Source organism: Protomyctophum parallelum (assembly GCF_964188405.1).
Source record: "Protomyctophum parallelum genome assembly, chromosome: 4".
Taxonomy (NCBI): domain Eukaryota; kingdom Metazoa; phylum Chordata; class Actinopteri; order Myctophiformes; family Myctophidae; genus Protomyctophum; species Protomyctophum parallelum.
This window is the reverse complement of record NC_139700.1, coordinates 35,639,731-35,663,628: the sequence shown is the minus strand read 5'-3', so window position 1 is coordinate 35,663,628 and position 23,898 is coordinate 35,639,731. Positions and strand designations below refer to the sequence as shown.

General features: G+C 42.7%; 1 protein-coding gene across 1 annotated transcript; it reads left to right on the top strand.

The window, feature by feature from the left end:
• Positions 1–11,021: 11,021 nt before the first annotated feature.
• LOC310857179 (acylphosphatase-1-like) lies at positions 11,022–12,224 on the top strand (the record flags this gene model as incomplete). Its single annotated transcript, XM_083762790.1, has 2 exons — positions 11,022–11,318; positions 12,003–12,224. 2 exons carry the CDS (start codon positions 11,022–11,024, stop codon positions 12,222–12,224), a joined length of 519 nt encoding a protein of 172 aa, XP_083618916.1.
• Positions 12,225–23,898: the final 11,674 nt, after the last annotated feature.

The window sequence follows — 23,898 nt, the reverse complement described above, 5'->3', positions numbered from 1 at the left end:
AGAAGGACTGATTGGTTCTCTCTCTAATGATTTAATGATGAGGCGGCCTGGTCTGTACTCTGTCAGTGTGGTTGGCAGTCGACCAATTCATGACATGTAGATTAAAGCTGCAGTACTCTGGACAGAGCCGACAGCGCCATTGATGGTTCCGGAGACTGTCCCCCATGTGCAATACAAGGGTTTTGACTTTGAAAGTCTTAAGAGATTCCATGTACGCTCCCACGTACGCCTGCAGATTGACGCAGCTCTCTGCCCTTGATCTGTCTGTTTCTTTCTCGTTTGATCTCCTTCTTGATCTCCTTGTTTCTGTCTTGCTCTTTTTCTCTCACTTTCTCTGATCTGTCTTTCTTGACAGTCTGTCACCCCCGGCCCCCTTCCCACAGTGTTTATTCCCAACCCCCCATACCTGCCCCCTATTGTTCCTGTCTTGCTCCCTCTGGCCACTTTCACCTCACTGCACCCATCTACTGTATTCATTTATACTCTCTCTCTCTCTCTCTCTCTCTCTCTCTCTCTCTCTCTCTCTCTCTCTCTCTCTGTTGATGACGACCATCTTCTCCTATTTGTGAGTCATTTTGTGGCTGAACAGTCAGATCCTGGATACACACACACGCATATATATACAATATTTTTTTTACCTTTTATTTAACCAGTAAAAAACACATTGATGAGTGCGAACTGGCCAAGAGAAGCTCTGCCAGTACCAACGGTAGTACAGGACAACATTTAGCACAGACAAATAACATTTGTAAGCACAGTACCCACTACCTATACTAGGAAGTTCAAGAAAGAACAGGAATATCTATTAAGATGACCAATACTACTGATATAAAGACTAAATGACAATGTTTGCTACTAAACTAATTCAGGAATAGAGCAAACATTTCCTATGCGTCGAAGCAAGAGCAGTGTCTGGGAAATGTGCCTGTGATAATCCTTTTAAAACTCACTAATCACAGAAGACAGTTTGAGTCTGGTTTGTAGTTCATTCCAGGACTAGAGTCCGAATAATGCGAGGCTTTTATTCCCCACCTCAGATTTGATCTGATTTTATCATTTTAGACAAGCTCGAATTTAGAGCAGATATAAGATGGAAGGTTACCGAGAATGGCTTTGCAAGTGAGAATATACCAGTGTAGCAACCTGAGAGATGTTAAAGCAAGTTTGCCGAGGACACCGGCCTACAAGTTGGGAACAATACAAATCTGGAATACATACCCCACCCTAATATGCAATGCCCATTATATCCATTGTCATAGCACCTGTTTTAACCGTCCGTCCTTTTGTTTTGTGCCCATATATGGAGATCTCTGTATCTGTCTGTCTGCCTTTGTCTGAAGAGTGCAAACTGACTGAAAAGTGGATTGGTTATGTAATGAAAAGGAGGTGTGGGGTTGCCAGGGCAATCAATTGGCTCAGGCAGAGGGAATTCTACAGCTGTGGGGACTTGGGCTCATCAGGTCCAGTGGCAGAGCCTGAGCAGAGCCTTTAGTGACGGTTCTGGACAACCGTGTATGCGAGTGACTCAAGGCCGGGCTGTGGTGTGGTGCGAGTGGTGGGGAACGTGTCTGTCAAAAGTTGAAGTCGGTGGAGCGAAGAGTTCTGGAGTTATGTGAATTACAGATGTATACGTACACGTACACACAGAGAGACGTGGCACATTTATTGTTTACTGCTGTGTCACTATTAATATTTTAAAATAATTCAAAAGTGAGTTGCGACTACGAGCCCCCGCTTTGTTCCAGACTCCATCCAGCTGCCTCCTCTTTTCACCATGCACCTCTCTGTGGCACTCTGTCCTTTATCCAAGAAATGCAGAGGATCTTCTACTACTGTCTGTATCGAGATGGAAAGATGAAGTGCATATAGCATAAAGCATATATGACCCCCTGCTGATGGATGTTATTTTCCACTATTGGAACAGCTGTGATTCATAATGCAGAAATTATACAGTATATAGTCCATACTCGTTTGGGGATATGACCTAGCCAATCCCCCCAGTCTGTCTCTGTCCATGACCTTTGACCTCCTCATTAGATTCCCTCCAACAACCTGCTATACTTTACTTGACCCCCAGCCATTGTGTGTGTGTGTGTGTGTGTGTGTGTGTGTGTGTGTGTGTGTACTCAAGAGTGTGAGATTTGGTGTGAGGATATTAGCTTCATATTGGCAGCGACACTTGTTTTCCCTTCAATTGGCAAAGAGAGAGAGAGAGGGAGGGAGGGAGGGAGGGAGGGAGAGAGAGATGGGGAGGCGAATATCTTTGCCCTCCAATGTATACTGAAAACAACACGTCGTGATGTGACACGTTGTGAGCTTGTAGATTGGCATTTTTTTCCTTGCTTTTTTGTCGAATGACAAAGTATACGGGGCACATCCCTATGAGTGTTCAACGGGTTGTTTGCAATGATTGAATGGTTTATTTTAAGGCAGGAGTGATGAAGAGGAAGAAGGTGACAAACACACACACACACACACACACACACACACACACACACACACACACACACACACACACACACACACACACACACACAGTGTTGAAGAACACCCCTGACATCTTTAGTGTAGATTCCTCTCTGTTGGCCTGTAAGAGCCCTATTCAAGGCCACGTGAGTCAATGCTGGGATTAGACCCACGGGAGCAATCATACTGCAATCTACAGAGCAGGACACACACACACACACACACACACACACACACACACACACACACACACACACACACACACACACACACACACACACACACACACACACACACACACACACACAGAGAACTGTAAACTACCAAATGGAACTTTTGGTGACCCCATTCAATGACCCCCCCCCCCCCCCCCTCTCTCTCTCTCTCTCTCTCTCTCTCTCTCTCTCTCTCTCTCTCTCTCTCTCTCTCTCTCTCTCACATCAGCACCATTAAATGCTCTGAGCCAAAGCTATTTATTAGAAGGCCCAAAGACATTTTCCCTTTTTCTCCTCCATTCCTTCTCCCCATCCTCCCCCACCAGACTTCTCTTCTCTTCAATCCTCTCCTCTTCTCTTATTTGTTCCTGTCGGTCGCTCTTTTCTCCTTGCATCGTTTCTCTGGTTTTGACGAGGGGTGTCGACCAGACAATTTCTTAAATGACAGCTCATAATTAGCCTACAGAAGCAATACATATAATATCCTTAGCGGAATGGACCGTCATTGACCTACGGTATAAGTTAATGATATTAATAAAGCAGAGGAGAGTTGTTCCAGTCTGTTAGATTCAATAAGAGTCTTTAAATCACTGTCTGCTAAGCATCGACTCCATCCTTTGAGCAAAGTGTTTATCACGGATACGATAATGCATGAGGACTGAAAGGTTTATGGAGGCAGCAAGCGTTGCTTGCTTGTGTCACAGACTGCTGCACAGGCTATTGGGACATTATGATCCAACTCAATTCATCATGTTTTACTTTTTAGTATCAAAAGCGGCAGCTGGAATGACTGCCGTCCATTCAGAAAGTCAAATGAATCAGGTCTGCAACTGATTAATCTGAAGGTCTTGATCAGCAAACCATTATTTGACCAGTACAGTTCCACACGTACTTTTTATTCCATTTCATTTGTGATTGTCAAAGCTATACAGTGCATGGACAACTCCAAATATATTTCCAACTGCAAATCGTATATGGAACTATAGAAATATGTTTAATTAAATTAAAATATACTTGATTGTCTTCACTGTTACTACTACTACAGTTTATATCAACACAACCAGAATAACAGCAGCAACAACCACAACATCAAAGCCCTGTAATGTAATGCTGTCATATCATCCAAAAAGAAAGGAAAGAAGAAAGAAAGAAAGAAGTAACATTTCATCATGATATTCTGGCCCCCTGTGGGTGCTAGCCCCGCTAATGGTAATTATACCTGATCTCAGTGCTGTGCCGGGTGATTCCACAATGGATATAAACACTGGAGGGAAGCTCAGGTTTGCCTTGAAAGGCAGAAATAAAGCAGAGTAAGGTCCTTATGGATTTGCGCGCGCGTGTGTGTGTGTGTGTGTGTGTGTGTGTTGTGGTGTGCACATGCTGCCTTGTGTGTTTGATAGCGAGCGAGAGACAGAGCGAGACCTAATGAAGTAGTTGCTGAGCCAGCCTCCAGTAAAAGAACCCACAGCCAGAAAATCTGCATTGATGGGAGCAGGAAGTTGTTTATGACAACAGTACACATACCGTCAACGCTGGGCTCCTTTTTAAAACTGACTGACAAACGCATACTATACACTACTTAGACCAAAGAACGCCTTGTTGGTATTTTGATACACTCTGTCTCGGAGTTTGCCTTGCAGAAGCGTTGGTGGTACCCCAAAGAAAACAAAAAGCAGAGCTTCCTACATCATACGTGGATGTGATCAGGCATTATGTACACAGCACAGTGGGGGGAAGGCATCGGCTCGATAGCAACAGCAGCCAAAATGCTGAGATGAATGTGACGAGGCAGAGATCAAAGAGGCGGTTTTAAATGGTTTAATCCCCAACATGTTAATAATCATTGGTATGAAAACACATCTGTTTTAGCAAGTATTAAACGTTGGCTTGACGCTGCAACTGCCAACTCTTGTATGAAAATGTTATTTAGACCAATCTGTATAGAGTATGTCAATACAATATAACAATACAACTAGCGCAATAGTTACAATATTTATAACTAGCTTTTTTGTCCCAGAAGGGATATGTTTCTGCTCAAGTGTGTTAAAAGCAAACAAACAAAATACAACGCATACCCATAATAGCCCTAAACAACATATCACCAAGACAATACATGAGGTCCCCACTGTACACAGAAAATCATCCGATCGACGGGGCATTTTGTCTATGCCGCAATGGCTGAGGGGACAAAACGAACCTTTTCCTATACTCCCCGGTTGGCATGAGAAATGGCATATCAGAAAGTGTGGGAAGTTCGATAATCTCGGAAGCAATACAGGTAATACTGGAAAGTGTGTTTATGTTCATGACATGGATAACACGTACTCTTCCAAAATGGGCTTTCTGTGTTAGCTCAGCAGTATAGGCATTTGCCAGCTCTTACGGGAAAAGCCATGGGTTAAAGCACTCAACAAATAAAATATAGGCTTATAAGCTTTTTGTACTTCCGAAAAACAACAGACAAGCTAGTAACTCTATGTAGCGCATGGACGTACAGTCAATTCTCTATAGCACTGCTAATGAGAACAGACGTGTGGCATTGGTTCTTGGCTCAAGTATATCGATGTGCACACGCCATACTGTACAATGTATGTCTGATTAATGGAATTCATTAATAATGGAATAACATGCTGTAGCAGCATAGGCACAATTCCCAGTGAATGTAGATATCACAGCTGTGTTTCCTAAATACATTTGTTTCCTAACTAAAAAAGACATTGTGCTAATTGGCCTTGAATGATATTCGTATTGCACATGTTGTGCGGTTCATATTTCTTATCTCATAATTGACTTGCTCCCACATGTGCATATACAGCATATTTAATTTTATTTCTGAACAATGTCTTTCTCCATTGGCAGAGGATCGGTTGTAGCTCATTTTTATGACATTATAATTTTACAAATATGCGTTATAGTTGTAATAATAGTTATAGCAAGAAGCCATAACTCCCTTTTTTATATTCAACGTGATCCCTAACACAATAATTCATGCTTGTTGACATTATTGTGGCGAGTCTGAATTCACAATCAAATCAGTTATTCAGATGCAATTGGGATTCAGGTCACATCTCTGCGTGTCCGTTTCCCTTGTGGTGGAGTATACCACCCGAGAAATATCAATGATCATATCAGCCAATGAATGGATGAGAGATCATGCTGGTGTTATATGGAGATGAGGTGAGGAAGAGGACCAGGTGTGATGAACTCAATATCTCTGAGGTGTCTGTGAGAAGCAACATTTCATCCCAGCGGGAGTCGTTGAGGGAGAGAAAGAAATGGAGAGAGAGAGATTTAGCTAACTTGAATCGTCACTCAATGAACGGTTGGGAGGCAGAGGACGACGAGGAGGAAGGCGAGGAAGAGGAACAGCAGTCTCCTCGTCTGTGTTTTTGTCTTTAAGTGGAATATCTGCTCAGGCCCGGAAAGAGCCAGAGGGCAGAGAGGAAATGAAAGAGCATACGATGAGGAGAGGGAGAGAGAGGAGGGGTGGGGGAGGATGTGAGGAAGAGCCTGAGACTCCCAGTGAGATGAGGAGAGGAGAGACACAAACGGATGTGAGGGAGAGTCCTGTACCCACGGATATCCGATGGGGCACCCGCGTTTGACGTGTGAAAAATATACTTTTCTATACTAAGTTCACAGGGACGGGCGGTACTGAACTAAACGTGCAACATTATAATGTGAAAATCAGAGAGCACCATTTCCGACCAAACAGCGTAACTTATTTACCACAGCACGCCGGTGAGCACACATACACGACGACTCCCCCCCCCAAGGAAAAAATACTCAATAGCCTTCCTCCTCAATGTCTCTATAGATTCCCAGTGTGTTTTATGGTTTCCAAGTTAGTATCCCTTTATTTTTCGTTTCCTACACTTAGTTTACACAATTATCATTTCAAAAGATTTCCCCAAAAATCACAAAGGGGAAAAAAAAGAAAATTACATGAATTAGGAAAAAACAAGTCATAATAATAGCAGATCTACAAGCTATTTGCTAGGTTAGGTGCCGGGGCGAGGAGACACATTTTGTCTTTTGAATCTCGAGGCAATTGAAGAGTTTGGGAACCACTATTTAGATGCTGAGTGGTGCGTAGCCGCTGAGCCCCCTTCATCGTGCTGTATGAAACCATAAGCGCTGCATTATGACTCATAGCTCATAGCTGAAGGGTTAGTAACCTTTGAAAAGCAAAGATGAACCTGGTCCACACAGGGATATACAACTGATTATGACTATCACTATGACTCAGCAGGAGTTCCCAATGCAAACAAATCAGTCAGCTATGGGAACAAAAGGGGGCATGCCCATATATGGGCATGGGACAATGACTGACGGATATAGAGATCTTCATATATGGGCATATCGATCAGATCGGCGGTGCAACGTATAGGTGAGGCCTATAGCGGCCCGGGTTTTCACGTACAGTATTTGCATATTTGCGTCTCAAAGTGGATTATTCTGATACTAACATCTTCTGTCGACCAATTAATTGGTTAAAGGAGAGTTCCGCACGAGCGGAACTCATTCGTCACTGAATTGTTATTACCGCTATAGATCTCTTCTTCAATCGTCCCAAAATGTATTTATTTTAGTCCCATGTAGTGTTGTCGTTCCATCACATCCGCATACTGTAGACTCGAGCCAGCGCCTACTTTTTTCTTAAAGTGCCAGCGTCCAATATATACTGTATATAATATTTTTATTTTATTTTGTGTGTGTGTGTGTGTGTGTGTGTGTGTGTGTGTGTGTGTGTGTGTGTGTGTGGGGGGGGGGGTAATATGCGCATAATTAATATAATTCAGTAAAAAAACTTTAATACAATTTTCAATTAATCTTTTTACGCCTTGTTCCACACTGGTTTGAATTCACTTAAGGGAACACAGGAAGAAGACAGTCTAAATAATCACATAATGAAAAGAATCCACATGCAGTCCAGCTGTGTTTGTGCTCCTCGCCTCAGTGTCCCCAACGCGAGGTGCTGGCACGGTGACAGCTGTTCTCACTTAACCACATAAATCTTAACGTTCCTATTCTGGGCATGTCATAATAGGTCAACATTCTGAAAGAAGTAGCCAAGTATACAAACTCCGGCCCAGGTCAACTATAAGTATTATAGAGTTCAAGTGGTTAACCCATAATTTTTATACAAGCTTCGTGACACATTATGAGCTTACTAGATGTGCTTTTTTAGCTATTTAAGAATTATTGTAATTATAAAAACATAAGTGTGTGTGCATGCATTTTGTTTGACTTTAATGCAAAATGTCCCTGGCTGGGACCCATTCAAATGTCCACTCATGGGTCCTGGACTAAGGATCATTCCAAATGTGCGATATGCAGCAGAAAGAGTTCAAAAGATGAGACTGTTGACTACCGTATTTATGGACTTGCAATTAAGGCTGCACAATATATCGTTATTGTGTTGTTATCGAGGTATGAACAGGCAACGGTATCGCAATATTATATCGATATTGTGAGTGATATTGGCTTGGCAGTTTTTGGAATAATGTTTCGTTTTCAATGTTGCAACACTTAAAATATAGAATATGACATTTTATTGGTAATATCGCATATCGTGTCGATATTGCAATATTTGGCATAAATACCGAGATATGAAATTTTGTCCATATCATGCAATTAGTCAGTTTGGCTCATTGGTGACTCTTAATTAATTAATTGGACTCAGTTCTAAAAGTAACTGGCTAAACATATATTTTTATTTATTTTTGCAGATGGGGTGGGGGGGGGGGGGGTGGGGGGGGAAATATCTCAATATAATATGTAATATAATATTGCTCTTAATAAGTAATATAAAATTACTTTTTCAAGGAGTAATATGTAATTAGTAACATATTATTCTCCGGGTATTGTCCAACACTGGTGAATTCCCGCGACCAGGATGTTTTACCAGGTTAATGTCATGCAGACATTGCGCCAGGGGTTAATGTGGTGTAATGGTGGGCTGTTGGAACATGCAGAGGAGAGATTGGACAGGGTGGGTACTGGATCGATGCCCCAGCATGACTGCAGGAAATGGGCAAGAGAGCTCACACTGTGTTTTGCCTTTGAACTGGTGTGGCAGCTGTCATCCAATTTATAGTCTCGCATAGAAGAGAGGCTGAGGTGTGTGTCTCTGCACCCCAGGCCCGCTGTGCACTTTCTGGTCGCTGTGCTGTAAACCTCAGTGAAATTGAATACTGAATATGTATGTGCATGCGTGCATGTGTTCAATCACACAAGTGCATTTATACAAAAAAATTGAGTGACTGATGTCATGAGTACAGCAGCAGATACAACATGGTACAATGATGATACAGCAGAAGATATATTTGTTCTTTGTATTTTCTAAAGCCCCTTACAACCACACAAGTACATATACTGAGCTACAACCCAAACAGATCATTTTCAGAATTTTGCCTCCAATATATATATACTTTCCAGCTAAATGCAATGCAATTTACACAAGCAGCATGCAGTTATTATAGCAACAGTGTTATCTTTTTGAGTAATCGTCTGTTGCTGGACATTGGACTGGAAATAATTTAAAACATACATAAATAAATTCAGTATCAATCAGTAGTCAAATGTATTTTGGCGTAAGGAGATAGTTTTGGTGAAGGTTGAAATGGAGCTAGTCTCACATAGCCAGCCAATGGGACATCTCCTCCTACCAATCATCTGGATACATTAAAATTAATTGTATGGGATTTTGTAGGACACGACTTCACTGCCTTTACCACACCCTGCCCACATTAGGAAGGACCTTCCTCCATGCTTCTCATTACTTGCGTGAGCAGAGCGCGCAAGTACTGTATTCGACTGCGTATGTCGGTGGCGTCGCTCGGCCAATCAGGGTTTGTGTATTTTTGTTGGAGTCGCTCGGCCAATCAGGGATTGGCTGACGTAACAATGGTATACGTTTGGTCATTGGCTGGGTATGCATGCATGCAAAATACATAATGCGTTTCTCGTTACTTGCACAAGAAGAGCACGCAAGTACTGTGGTCGGCTGCGTATGTATGGTACATGGTATGTTCGTATGTAGGTCTGTCCTTGGTGGTCCCTGATTGGCTGTTGATGGGGGAGTCATCAAGGATGACCCTCCCCCCCGCACCCCCTCAGTTCTGTTTTCTGTATATGTATCTATTTTATTGTCTCTTATCGTCCCTGTCCGTGCGTGTGTCCTTCCGTCTGTTACCAATTAATCTCAGGCACCGTTGGCCCAGTCGCTACAAAACATTCCCACATTCCCTGGATGTCAATTCCAAACCTCTCCCCCAAAATGTCCAGGACGGCCTTTTTGCAGGATTGGTCCGTTCAGAAGAAAATGTCTCAAATCATGAACACAGCGTGCAATTTACATGCCAATTTGCACACACATTCCCAATAGCGTGAGGATGGAATGCCATTTGAAAATGTTCAAATCAGCCCTCATGGTGACGCTAACAGGCTGATTTGCTATTTTACCTATAACTGCACCGATATGCGTGAAACTTGACATACACATTTTTTTCCTCCTATACACAGGTTTAATGTTTGTCTTTAGTTCAATGTTTGTTTTGTAAACGCCATTGACAATGAAGGGAAAATTTTGTCATGTGCCTCATTGTCTCTTTATTGTTAATGACGTTTAATGTTTGTGTTAATCACCATTACATCACCTAATCAACATGAGTTAGACTTAATATATTAGCACCTCTCACTTCACACGGGTGTAATTTTTATATTACTCCTTCAGTTTCTGTCAGACTCCCGCAAATCGCTACACAGTATCTCTAAAGTCATGTGATCAATTATCACATGATTTGCCCGTTTTGAACAAAATGCCTCAAATCATGAATGCAGCGTGCAATTTACGTGAAACTTTGCACACACATTCCTACTAGTCCGAAGAATAAATCCCACCCTTTTCACAGAGCTAGCCTTCTATACACTTTTCAGTTCCGTTTCCAGTGTTGTCTTACAATTGTGAGCTTTCTGAATTTAGTCCTATAGCACTCTTGTAGTAATTGATGGCATGTGCGTAGTGGACACTGTCGATCGGGTGTCGACACCAAGTTCGGTCTCCTCCACTACATTGTATGGTTTTTTGATGATCCGAATATGGACATATACGTCACAGCAAGAGTGTATAAAAGGAACTCAGAGCAAGGCACACCTATTGTTAGGGCAGATATTAACATTGATATTACTCATAGTATCAGAAATTCACAGAGTTTCTGGATTCTGCATTACTTCCCACTGATCTGTCAACCTGAAGAGAGGTGATTGTTGCCACGGCTCTTGATTTAAATACATTAGGGAATATTTCAAACGTTTCAGAGTATTGTACTGTTCATCATGTCCTCTGGTAGTGGTAAAGACCTAATTTCAGTGGATTATGAAGTTTTTGGCAGAGTGCAAGGGGTATACTTTCGGAAATACACTCAAGCAGAGGCGAAAAGGATAGGCTTGGTTGGCTGGGTGCAGAATACGGATGCAGGAACTGTTCAAGGACAGATGCAAGGCCCAAGCAATGAGGTGAAACAGATGAAAAAATGGCTGAGATCCACTGGGAGTCCCGCCTCCAGAATCTCCAAGGCAGAGTTCAAGACTGAAAAGAAGATTCAAGTTCTTGACCACTCGACTTTTAAAATTGTTCGTCCATAGATGTATAGCATTTTTCCCATAGACATTTCAAAAAGTATTTATTTAAAGACCTTTTAAGCGTCGTACAAAGCCAACTCGAGTTGTGACAAATCATGACAGTAAACACAATATTTTGGACCAAACAAATAATTACAAAGAAGAAAAACAAGAAAAAAAGTGTTTGTTGTCATGATTTCTCACAACTCGAGTTGGCTTAAAAGGTCTTTAAATAAATACTTTTTGAAATGTCTGAGGAAAATCATTTCCTGGGCCCTGGTAGGGGGCGGGACTGCGACGCTCTATACACACGCTAAATAGCCTTGATTCATGGATGTGAAGAATCAACTGAGGGTAAGACATTTTCACCAGAAACACCAGATACAAAAGCCACCTCACTGATAATATTCACAGTTTTTTTTTACCACAATTGTTACAGTATATGAGACAATTTAAAGGTGACCCAATGTTATTGAGTTTGTGTGTACCACATAGTGATGATTTGATTGGCTGAGCATGGAATGTGATGCATGACGATAAGAGTGCCCCTCACTTCACACAAGTGTGATTCTTCTCCATAGAGGATGAACAATTCACTCATCCAGGCAGCTCTTAAGAATCCTCCTCAGCATGTTTTAGGGAAAACCTGGAGCAACTGACAGTTAATTTCCAGCATTTCTTCTCAAACCTCTGCAGCAACTCGAGGTAGAGAAGACCATCCGAACTGAGGGCCTCCTCCCCTACAACAGCCTTCATAGCCTGGTCCTTAGCAATGGCATAGCAGGCGTGCAGCTGGTTGGAAACATCAGCATGGTCCTTCCTGGTCATCCCGTCACATGGTCCTTCCTGGTCATCCCGTCACCAATGGCAGACTTCGTCAAACGAGACAGAGAGGGTGACACATTGATAGGTGGGTAGATCTGTCTCGTATGCAGCTGTCTGTCTATGTAGACTTGTACCTTGGTGATGTCAAATCAGATCAGGAATCGGGTGAATTACTGTATGTCATCCTTTGACTATATGTTCGTGGCACTTTATGTTAAATGCTTCCGTCATACAGTCTGTAGCACAGAAGCTCTGATCATGAGTAAAATATAAAGCGGAAGTAGAGCCTCCTCCCCACCTCCATTTCGTCTTTACAGTCGTGCAAATTCATCATAATATAAATAGAAATCATCTAAGCATAGCTTGCTTACTTACTTACTTACGCCTATCACCCAATCTTGGGCATAAGCCACGAACATGAGCTCTCCAAGCATCCCGGTCCTGGGCCATTCTCTCCAGCTGTCCCCATGTATGGCCAGATCTCTTCACATCTGCGTCTAGGTCACGCCGCCAGGTGTTTCTTGGTCTGCCCCTTTTCCTTTTCCCTTGTGGGTTCCAGAACAGGGCGTATCTTGTGATACTAGAGGCAGGCTTGCGAAGGGTGTGGCCAATCCATCGCCATCGTCTTTGTAGTATGTCTTTTTCCACAGGGTGTTGGCCTGATTGCTGCCACAGTTCCAGGTTGCTGATTGTGTTAGGCCAGTGGATTCGGAGGATTCTTCTCAGGCAGGTGTTTATGAAAGTCTGGATTTTCTTCATGGTATTAACAGTTGTTCTCCAAGTTTCTGCTCCGTACAGCAGAACAGGCTTTACCATGGAGTTAAAGATCCTGATCTTAGTTTTTTTGGGAAGATCTGAGGATCCCCAGACATTTTTCAGCTGGTGGAAAGCTGCTCTTGCCTTTCCCATCCTAACTTTCACGTCAGCGTCTGTCCCGCCCACTTTGTCCACGATACTACCTAGATAGGTAAAGCGCTCCACCTCCTCTAGTGTGATGGGAGTAGCGTTGTTGGTGTTTATTTTAAGAACCTTGCTCTTTCCTCTGTGCTCTTTCCTCTGTGCTTTCCTCTAAGCTTGCTGCTTAGCATAAATGGAAATAATAATAATAAAAAAAGCTCTAAAGATATTTTAAAATATATCTTTTGTGAACTGAAATGATAAACAAATTAGGCTATTCGGATTATGGGAGGTATAGTATATGGTATTGTCTGGCTACGTGAGGCTACACAATTCTTGAATTGAATGTTTGAAAATAGGGCTATTAAGTGGTTCATTGTCTATTAAATGAATAATGTCCTCCCTCGTTGGAACCATCATCTGTGCCTGTGGTGAAGTATAGTGTATTGTTGATAGAAATCCCTGCTTTGGGATGTCAGCAGGGAACTGTGGCCGGAACCAGCCTGAAGGCACAATGGAACCACACAGAGGAAGCAGAGGAGGAGGAGGGGGGATTAGATCAGAAAAACACAGCAAAAAGTCAACACAGATGAGAGATGGATATAGTCTGAAACAAGTACTTCCAATTTGTCCATTTTTCTAAAATAGGTGATCTACACAGGCTTGCAATGTGACATGTTGTGAGCTTGTAGATTGGCTGTTTTTGGATTGTTGAAGTATAAAATAGGGCTTAAAGGTACCGTAGGGTAAAGGCCAGTACGCTCTACAGGATTTTGAGCGAGATTCGTAAGTGATATTTTTTGGTTAAAACAACGTTTTTTTGTTAAAATGTTAAAGCACTGGTTACAGAGACTATAGACGTGAAGAAGGTGGAGGACTTTAAGTACTTAGGGTCAACATTTGAGACCAATGAAGAGTGTGGAAAAGAGGTGAATAAACGAGTGCCAGTAGGTTGGAATGAAAAGTGTCAGACATGTGATAGGAAGGTATCGGCAAGAATGAAAGGGAAGGTGTACAAAACAGTGGTGAGACCAGTTATGTTGTATGGTTTAGAGACAGTCGCACTGAGGAAAGGACAGGAAGCAGAAGCAGAGCTGGAGGTAGCAGAGACTAAAATGTTAAGGTTCTCTCTGGGAGTAACAAGGATGGATAGGATCAGGAACGCGTACATCAGAGGGACAGCATGTCAGATGTTTTAGAGATAAAGCCAAAGAGGCCAGACTGAGATCGTTTGGACACGTACAGAGGTATAGTGAGTATATCTGTAGAAGGATATGCCTATGTATGTATGGATATAGTGAAAAAGGACATGAAGTTAGTTGGTGAGAGAAGAGGAGGCAGAGGACAGGGTGAAGGTCGGAAAGGGCGAATCATCTGCCTCCATTGCAGATGATTCGCTGTGGCGACCCCTGAAGGGAAAAGCCAAAAGCAGTGTGGATTGTGCAGACTGTACAGTGCTTGTACAGTGCTTGGGTAAATGTGAATAGTTACTTTTACACCACTGGTCTGAAGGAAAGTGATGGGGAAGAGATGCGGAGATAAAGAGGCAAAAAGAAAAATGACAATGCAGAGGCTGATGATGATGATGATGATGATTGGGAGGAAGAGAAAGATGTGATGGTGCATGGGGGTGGGGGGGGTGAAAGACAAACGAGGCGAGATAACCATTAGGTGCCGTTTAGGGAATGGAGCAAAAAGAGGTTATGGTTTGTGTGCATTTGCATGTGTGTGCGACTGTGCGTGCATGTGTGCGTGCGTGCATGTGTGTGCGCATGCGTGTGTATTGGTTGGTTGTTTTCTGGTTTGTGGTCTGGTCCATAAAAACCCTGTTAATGGCTAAAGGGGGCAATGGCTTTTACTGCCAGAGGCACAACATACTGTAGACCATAATGGGACACACACACACACACACACACACACACACACACACACACACACACACACACACACACACACACACACACACACACGTCTATGGTTGTGTCAAAACATCCTATAGGAACATGTGAGTTTGTGTGTGTGTGTGTGTGTGTGTGTGTATATCTGTGCACACACACACATGTGCATCTCTGTGTAACTTGATGGATGTGATCACAACAAACATAAAGCCATTATGTTGTTAATGGAGTCTTATGTCCCTGTCTGCCTTTCTCTGATCTCAGATAGAGAGTGAAATAATCCAATATGGTGGATATAAATATGTTTTGTTTTGGTCAAAAGCATGACAAATGCTAACCAGATAAGAGAGAGAGAGAGATAGTCTCTAGCCGTATCTACACTTCAGAAGCCTAACAGGATTTCTTTCTCACTCGAGCTTAAAAATGAATTCCACCATTTTGTTTAGCTTATATTTTGGACTTCTGAACCCCAGAAATTACAGAGCAAACAACTAGACCCCTGTTAAATAAAGATGTACAATACTGAAAGCAATGCACCTGAACCACTTAAACCCTGATATACATTGTTGTACTTGTGAAAATAGCCTATCTACACCTAGCCTCGGTACCAGGCTTTCATTTTTGTTGGTGCAAAAATTGAAAGCCTGGAGGAACGCATTGGCCGCTCTGGTCTAAAAGTGGGAGTCAACCCTTCCGGGTGGGCGTCGCTCCAAATGATGTGACGTAGCGCTGCACTAGGGGGGAGAGGAGGGGCCGGGGGTGACGGACAGATCGATGAGATCCAATCAGGGCGTGCGCAAATCTGAGCCGCGACCCGCCCCTCTAGACCAGAAACCTAACACGTTAGCTCAGGCTAATCTACACCAAGCTCTGCTATTGTTGCTTAATGTTCACCTAATTTCTACTTAATGTTTTCCCTTTTCCCAGAAAAGGGAGATTATGTGCCTTACTTTGTCGGTATTAATGTTTGTATTATCAAGCTTTCAAGCTATACTAAAACTAATGCTAGAAAACAATCACACCCGTGTGAACTGAGTGGTGCAACTCCCTGTGGGAACTTCCAGACCCACAGGGTGCCAGCCCGGTTCCGGCGAGCCACCCCGCATCCGAAACGGACGAGAAATGACAGAGTTACTGTGTGGGGGAATTAGCAGACACCTCCCCCTCTCCCTCATCCCGGACACGTCAACGGCAGTTTCAAATCCTAGCGCGACCTCTGGTAGGGAGTCGTAACTTTTGATGGCTGTTGATAGGGCATTCCACATTTTGGTGGAACACCCCTGATTGTGCCAAATCTGGGGTGAATGAGATCAGAAGAAGTCAAGTCAAACAAAAAGTCCAGTATACATGAGGTCCATGATTAAAACCATTGGTATACTATTGATAGATGGCACTATTGATTGTTATATGTAATACCATATACGAATATGAATATACAGTAACCTACAACACGAACATTTCCCTAACATGAACCTGGACTAATTTCCAGTACAGTTGAAAACAAGCCGATGTGAAAACAGAGCCCTGCACAGCTTCAAGGTGGGAACACACAAGGAAACACAAACACACAAAGTATGTCATCTTGTACTAGGCAATTCCTTCTGATAAATGTCTGATGTAAGCACACACGCACGCAATCAAGCAATACGCACATAGTAAAGACTAGATATCAGTACGGTACAGTATAACGATGTGAAGTATTGAGTTGAGAATTTCATATTACAAACTTGGTGTGTGTGTGTGTGTGTGTGTGTGTGTGTGTGTGTGTGTGTGTGTGTGTGTGTGTGTGTGTGTGTGTGTGTGTGTGTGTGTGTGTGTGTGTGTGTGTGTGTGTGTGTGTGTGTGCGAGCGAAACAGCTACAGTACAGCACTCTAGGTTTGGAGATTAGGGATTTACAGTAATCAGGGTTGTGCAGACTTGGTGCAACCATTCATGTTCTGTCACTGCGCGACGACCTCACAGTCTTTGTCACCATGTGTCTGTGCCTGGGGTCTGTGCATAGTGATCAGGAGCATATTAGCTGCTCTGGTGAGCTCCATTCATGATAGAAAAACATTCAACTTGGCAGAGAAGTCAATGTCACAACACCTCGTCTCTTCTTGGTCCCATCACCGGATAAATACAGTGAAAAACACACTAGTCTGTCATCTCTCTGTGTGCCTGTTAGCTTGCTTGTGTCAGTTGTGTGTGTGTGGCTGCCTACTTGGTTTATCTCATTAGCCACACACACACACACACACACACACACACACACACACTTGGATAAATGAGCAGGAGGGTAAAGGAAAGGTCTTCTAAACTGGCGTGTTGCTTTGGACCAGATGGTGGGAGGATGCTGCTAACAGTAGGAACCCTCATTGTAACAGCAAACACATGTAGCTCTACACTCTTACCCTGCTGTGTGTGTGTGTGTGTGTGTGTGTGTGTGTGTGTGTGTGTGTGTGTGTGTGTGTGTGTGTGTGTGTGTGTGTGTGTGTGTGTGTGTGTGTGTGTGTGTGTGTGTGTGTGTGTGTGTGTGTGTGTGTGTGTGTGTGTGAGCATGCTCCGCTATACTCTCATCTCTACGCCTGTTGGCTTGTATGTCATTGCGCGTACCCATGTGTCTCATATTTAATATTTGGCTGATCAATCTGGCTGTTGAGGAAACTGTTTGGATTCGTGTCTTTCTAACAGCTATCGAGCGATAGCAGTATAACAGCCATAAAATCACTTTATTGACCCATCACCCACACAAAGGAGAAATGGTTTATCATTAAAGAACATATGTTACAAATCAATAAACATGGATAGACCGAACATAACATTATTACTGAAGCACACAGCATTATGTGTGTGCGAGGCGAGTGTACAGTACCAACATTTTATATTTAGCCAATCTGGCTGTTTTCCAAATATTATGAAGCCTGGCTGGTATAGTAACAGGTGTAGCCAAAAAAGCATTCAACAGGAAACTGCTTTGGAGGTGGTGTTTGTTCTGATAGCTACTGTGTATGGAGCATAGAAACAGCTAGTCGTACAATCACTTAATGGACCCACCACCACCCCCCCAAAAAACGAATGGTTCAGTCATAAAACAAACAAACAAAAAAACATATGCTAAAATATGATTGATTATAGGAACAGTTTAAATGGCAAGATCACTTTTAGAGCCCGACCGATCCGTCGGTCATTTTGGGCGCCGATGCCCGCCATTTTGTGACATTGGACATCTGTGTTTATTTAATCCGATGTCCCGATGTTTATAGTCAGTGACATGTTCTCTGTTTGACATGCACATGAACGTTGAAATGCATTTACACAAACTATCAAGCCGAGGGAGATAGGCTATAACGAGTCCACAGTCAACGAAGAAGCGCATGTTGCGGCCGCAACATGCGCTTCTTCGTTGACACAATTCCTCTTCCTTGAGTCTGCACCGGTAAAGCCAAAAGGTGTGTATATTTATAATCCACAAATGTTTTTCTCATCAACCTCTGGATTATACTGACTGATGTTAAAGTTATCTATGACTAATGCCTTCCCAAGTTCCGAAAGAGAGTTCTATACTATATAATAAGCAGAGAAAACCGAGGCGACATTTGTCGCATGGGACTGGGAAAAAGGCCCCCGACCTCCTGGGCTCCGAGGGACTTCCAGGGGCAGAAAACAGAAAACATAATAAGCCCAATGAATTAATGATGCGCTGCGACGCGAGGCTCCTTTTTTCTTTGTGTGCACACTACAATCGTAATCGTCTAGGCAGGATACTTGTACAACGCCAAATAAATAGAAATTAACAATTACGTTTTGTATGAGACGTTAATTCCCCATGCTGTGTGTGCTGCGCAGTGCCACACCAACTTCTACAAACTTCAGCAGTTCGTTTAGCCAACTAAAACCCAGACATTTTGTTCAACGACAAATACAAAACGCAGCATAACCCTCAAATTACGAGAGATACCTGAAAGCAAATTCAAAGTTTGGCATGAAAGCAGCAGTCATTACTAGTGGCCTCGTTCCTCCGACGGACGAGAAGAAAATGTAATCATCCCATTATTTGTGTAGCAAAAAATCATTTTCTGTTCGTTTGACGACGGTAGCTTAATCCAATCCAAATGGTATTTTTCCCCCCCAGTCAACAGCCATAAGAATACACAATCATGACAGTTTGACGTGCCAAACTTGTGCACATAATGATCCGTGTTCACTCTGTTCAGCTGTTGTCTGCGCAGTGCGCACATAATTATATCAATTAATATCCCTCATTGAACGTCATGCTAACTGACTTCACGTTATTTTATGACACAAAGTCACAAACACGTTTTGCTATTCACTTATTGCACAGCCTATCCATGGCCTCATTCATACCAAGCAACAATTTAACATGAATAAAATAAATCACACCTGAGGGAAGTGAGCGCCCCTCAAAACCAGAATAAACTAGAAAAAGTGCCCTTGTGGGCACAGGTCTCCACCAGGATAGGAATGTAGGACATTGCAGCTTGCCTTCATCTGGTGGTTGGATAAAAGGGCAACAAAAGTAAATTAGAGGTAAAAACACTTTTCGGCCAGTTATAGCGCCACCTTGAGGCTGAGTTGAAATTGTTCATGTGGCATTTCGTCCTCGGCCTAGTGGGAATCTGCGTGCACAATTTCACGGAAATCACGCGATGTGTTCATGATTTGCAGCATTTTGTTTGAAACTGAGCACTCTGAGCACTCTGAGTTTGAAACTGAGCACTTGGAAGCCAATCTTAACCAATCAGGATGGAGTCTGAGAAATCTGAAAGACCCGTTTCGTTGAATGGCTCTAGAGAGACTGTGTACCAATTTGCGCGATGTTTGGACAAAATCTGTAGGTGTACTGTGCAAAAACTTGTTTTGCACAAAGCGGCCTCCTGGTGGCGCTATAACAGGCCGTTCTGGAAAGTTTGGGGCAGAGGTTCATCGTTGGCATCCAGGGAGTGTGTGTGCAAAATTCGGCCTGGTGGAGACAATAATGTCATTGTGTCAAATAAATTACTGTAATGTAGGCTATTATTGCAAGGTGCAATTTAGTCATGTGTCATATATATATCATTTATTTTTTCCAACCACAGAATTGTATGTACAGAGAAGCTTGCTAAATGGACTTTATGATGTAGTTCACTGGGAAGGCACTGGGGAGACACTGAGGAGACACTGGGGAGGCACTGGGGAGGCACTGGGAAGGCACTGGGGAGACACTGGGGAGACACTGGGAAGACACTGGGGAGGCACTGGGAAGACACTGGGGAGACACTGGGGAGGCACTGGGAAGACACTGGGGAGGCACTGGGGAGACACTGGGAAGACACTGGGGAGACACTGGGGAGGCACTGGGAAGACACTGGGAAGACACTGGGAAGGCACTGGGAAGACACTGGGGATACACTGGGGAGACACTGGGGAGGCACTGGGGAGACACTGGGGAGGAAATCAGGGGCACACTGGGGAGGCACTGGGGAGACACTGCGGGGGAGGCTCTGGGCAGGCACTGGGGAGGCACTGGGGGGGCACTGCGGGGGAGGCTCTGGGCAGGCACTGGGGAGACACTGGGGAGGCACTCAGGGGCACTCTGGGGAGGCACTGGGCAGACACTGGGGGAGGCACTGGGGAGGTACTGGACATTTCATATCACACACACACCATGATTCACTAGCCCCCTCAAAAAAAAGCCTTATGTGCCAATGTCAATGTATTCTATTGTTAACCTAATAGAAAAAAACATATTTTTAAGTTTAGAAGTTTTTTAAATGTATTTTTATTATTTTTATTAATGATTAAACATCGGTCCAAAACATCGGCATCGTATCGGCATTGGTGGTGTAGTTGTAGGTCTCTCCAAAATCGGTATCGGTCGGGCTCTAATCACTTTGGTAGAGGTTTGGGTTGTGTAGTTACCTTGCCATGATGTAACTACAAATGAGAAATTTATAATTCAAAATATGCTCCTGAAACAGCTCTCAGTCATTTAGTAGGCCTACAGTACGCAAACAAACACAAAGTGGATTCAGACAATATAGAGCATCACCAAACCCTGTACTGTATTATTTTTTTTATTAAATTGTTCCTGTTTATTTTTCCATTTTAATTAGGACTGGATCTGTGGATCCCGATCCAGATCTTCAAATGGTAAAATCAACAGGAACAAACATTAATTTATGTGCTAAAAGAGTGACTTTGATGTACATTGTAAGTCAAGCATATTTTGAATTATCAATTTGAATCAATGGAGCAATTATTTTTTATTTCTTGTCCACTTTTGGCGTTACATCATGGCAAGGCATCACACAACCCAAACCTCTACCAAAGGGGTTGAAAAAGCTTGAATAAACTCAAATAATTGCATGTTATAAAGGGCAAGAACTAAACTGTCCTTTTCCTGGAGAGGCTTCATTTAATTAACACCCCTAAAGGGCTGCCACTGAAAAACACTTTTAATGTGGCTTCTACCTCCCTCTCTCTCTCTCTCTCTCTCTCTTCAAATCTCTCTTCGCAAATCATGCTTTTTCTTTCTTTCATGATTATGTGATCGTAAAACTTGGCAATTCCTTCAAACTTCACATTTGGTGGGCTGTTGCAACCTGCCCTCGTCTCCTCACCATTACATAAGGGTTAATAACCAGAACATTGTACCAGCCATCTCTCCATCCATCATGCTCACAGAACAGGCACCATAAAAATCCCACGGAGCGTGACCTACACAATACCATTTGACCAAACCCATGACCCCGATAAACAGCCACTGTAAGAAAATTGTACAAAACATCGTTTCCCACTAGGCATGTAACGATTCACTCGACTCACGATATAATTTTAATCACAACACTACGTTCATGATAAGAATTTCACAAAATAAATTCTGGACAAATATCTTTTTTACAATACTGCATTATCTCTTATTCTCTTTTCAAATAGTAAATGGTCTGGTGCATTTATATAGCGCCTTTACCTAAGGTGCTCTACAATGATTGTGCATTACATTCACCCACTCCAGACCAGGCCCAAGGGGCAGGCAAACCACGCAACCGGGTGGGGCGCCGCTGTGTAGCCCTCCAAACATATATTTTTCTCTAATAAAAAATAATAATAACGAAATAAAATACAATCTCTGGTGGGTGACTGGAGAAGAAGAAGAGAGAATGATAGATTTATTTTCTCATAAATGTTATCCCGTAAATCCCATAGATTTGCTTTAGTCTGGCCTCCCGCCAAACACATGAATCAATTCATTTCACATAAATCGACGTTTTATGCAGGTTTTGATACCGATCGCTTCCAGTTCCCAAGCGGCCACTCTACGCCTGAGCCACTGCCGCCCAATAACAAATGACTGAAAAGTATATATTCTTTAATCAATTCTCTTACAAAGATCCTGCATTTTCTTCTTTTTTTCTTTTTACACTCCCTCTGCTGTTTGCATTGTAATACACTTTGTATTAAATCAATTTAAATTGTCACCAGTTTGAATCGATTTGAATCAATATACAATAAATCATTACATGTAGGGATATATATTCTAATATTTTAAGATACACCAGCGTCTACACCTGTCAATCAAAATGCTCAATCAGAGATTGCCGAATGCACTTTATTGACTCAATCAGAGACTCAGGGATTGCCAAATGCACTTTATTGACTCAATCAGAGACTCAGGGATTGCCAAATGCACTTTATTGACTCAATCAGAGACTCAGGGATTGCCAAATGCACTTTATTGACTTGGGTGTGTCATGGTGTTTTTCCTTTTCTTATGTGAACGTGTATGTTATCTGTATGCAGCTGTGACTCTGTCTCCAAGACAGATTTCTCCCAAGGGAGACAAATAAAGACAACCTTGAACCTTGAACCTTGATATGTCCGATATTATCGGCCTCCTGATATTGTCGGACGATATTTGCATAAAAATGTCACAGATGGCCATCAGTGTGGCATGTGTCTCCTCAGTGTGGCATGTGTCTCCTCTGATACATATTGAGCCACCAGCTCCTTCTTTTCGCTTTTGATTTGGACAACAAATGTTTTCTTAGTTTTAGTCATAGTCCATCCATCTTCAACCACCTATCCGTAGTCGGGTAACAGCTGCACCAGAGTGTTCCAGACTTCCCTGTTCCCTCTCCAGAGTCATAGTCTGTTGAATTTTTTTTTTTTTGTTTTAGTCATGTTTTAGTCATTTGTAAATGTTTTGGCTTTAGTCTAGTTTTAGTGGACTAGTTTTAGTGGACTAAATATCATGTGACTTTAGTCGACTAAATGTATTTTGGTTGGCCTCGATTGTGTCGTGAATCGTAATGCCTGATTTTACACTAGCGCAACACGTCGTGAGCTTGTAGATCTGCTATTTTCAGAGCGCAACACCCCAGCGTAACCAAATGACCAATAACCAATGATATGTCTTAGTTCTACTAATTTTTCGTCTTGGTTTTAGTCATCAGCTTAGTTTTTTTTTGTCAATGAGTGAAAAAAGGTAGTCGACAGACAATTTTCATCATAGTATTAATCGACAAAATGAACACTACTCAATGGTGGATCAAGACGTTCAGTTATTTTGCTAAAATAATGTGTCACTTATTAATTCCTAATGGTCCAGTCAGGATGTGGTGTGGCGCAGTACTCAGCAGCTAATGCTCTCCCTACTGAGCAGTGCATTACAGCAGACTTGTATAATATATACAGTATATACTGTTAACACGGGAGGATACATCAACCTCAGGACAATTGTACACTCCGGTCGATGATAAACCATAAACTATTGCGGTGGCTTTTCCATGCATTTGGATGTTAAGTCAGCTCTGCCCTGGCGATTTAGGAGGCCACAGTGCATCAGACGGGCCCCAGAGAGGCATGGGAGGACTGAGGAGAGCCATAAAACGTTTTACTGCTCCATTTTAAAAGATGGGCACCTCCATTATAAACCACTAGATGGTTTGGTGTGTGTGTGTGTGTGTGTGTGTGTGTGTGTGTGTGTGTG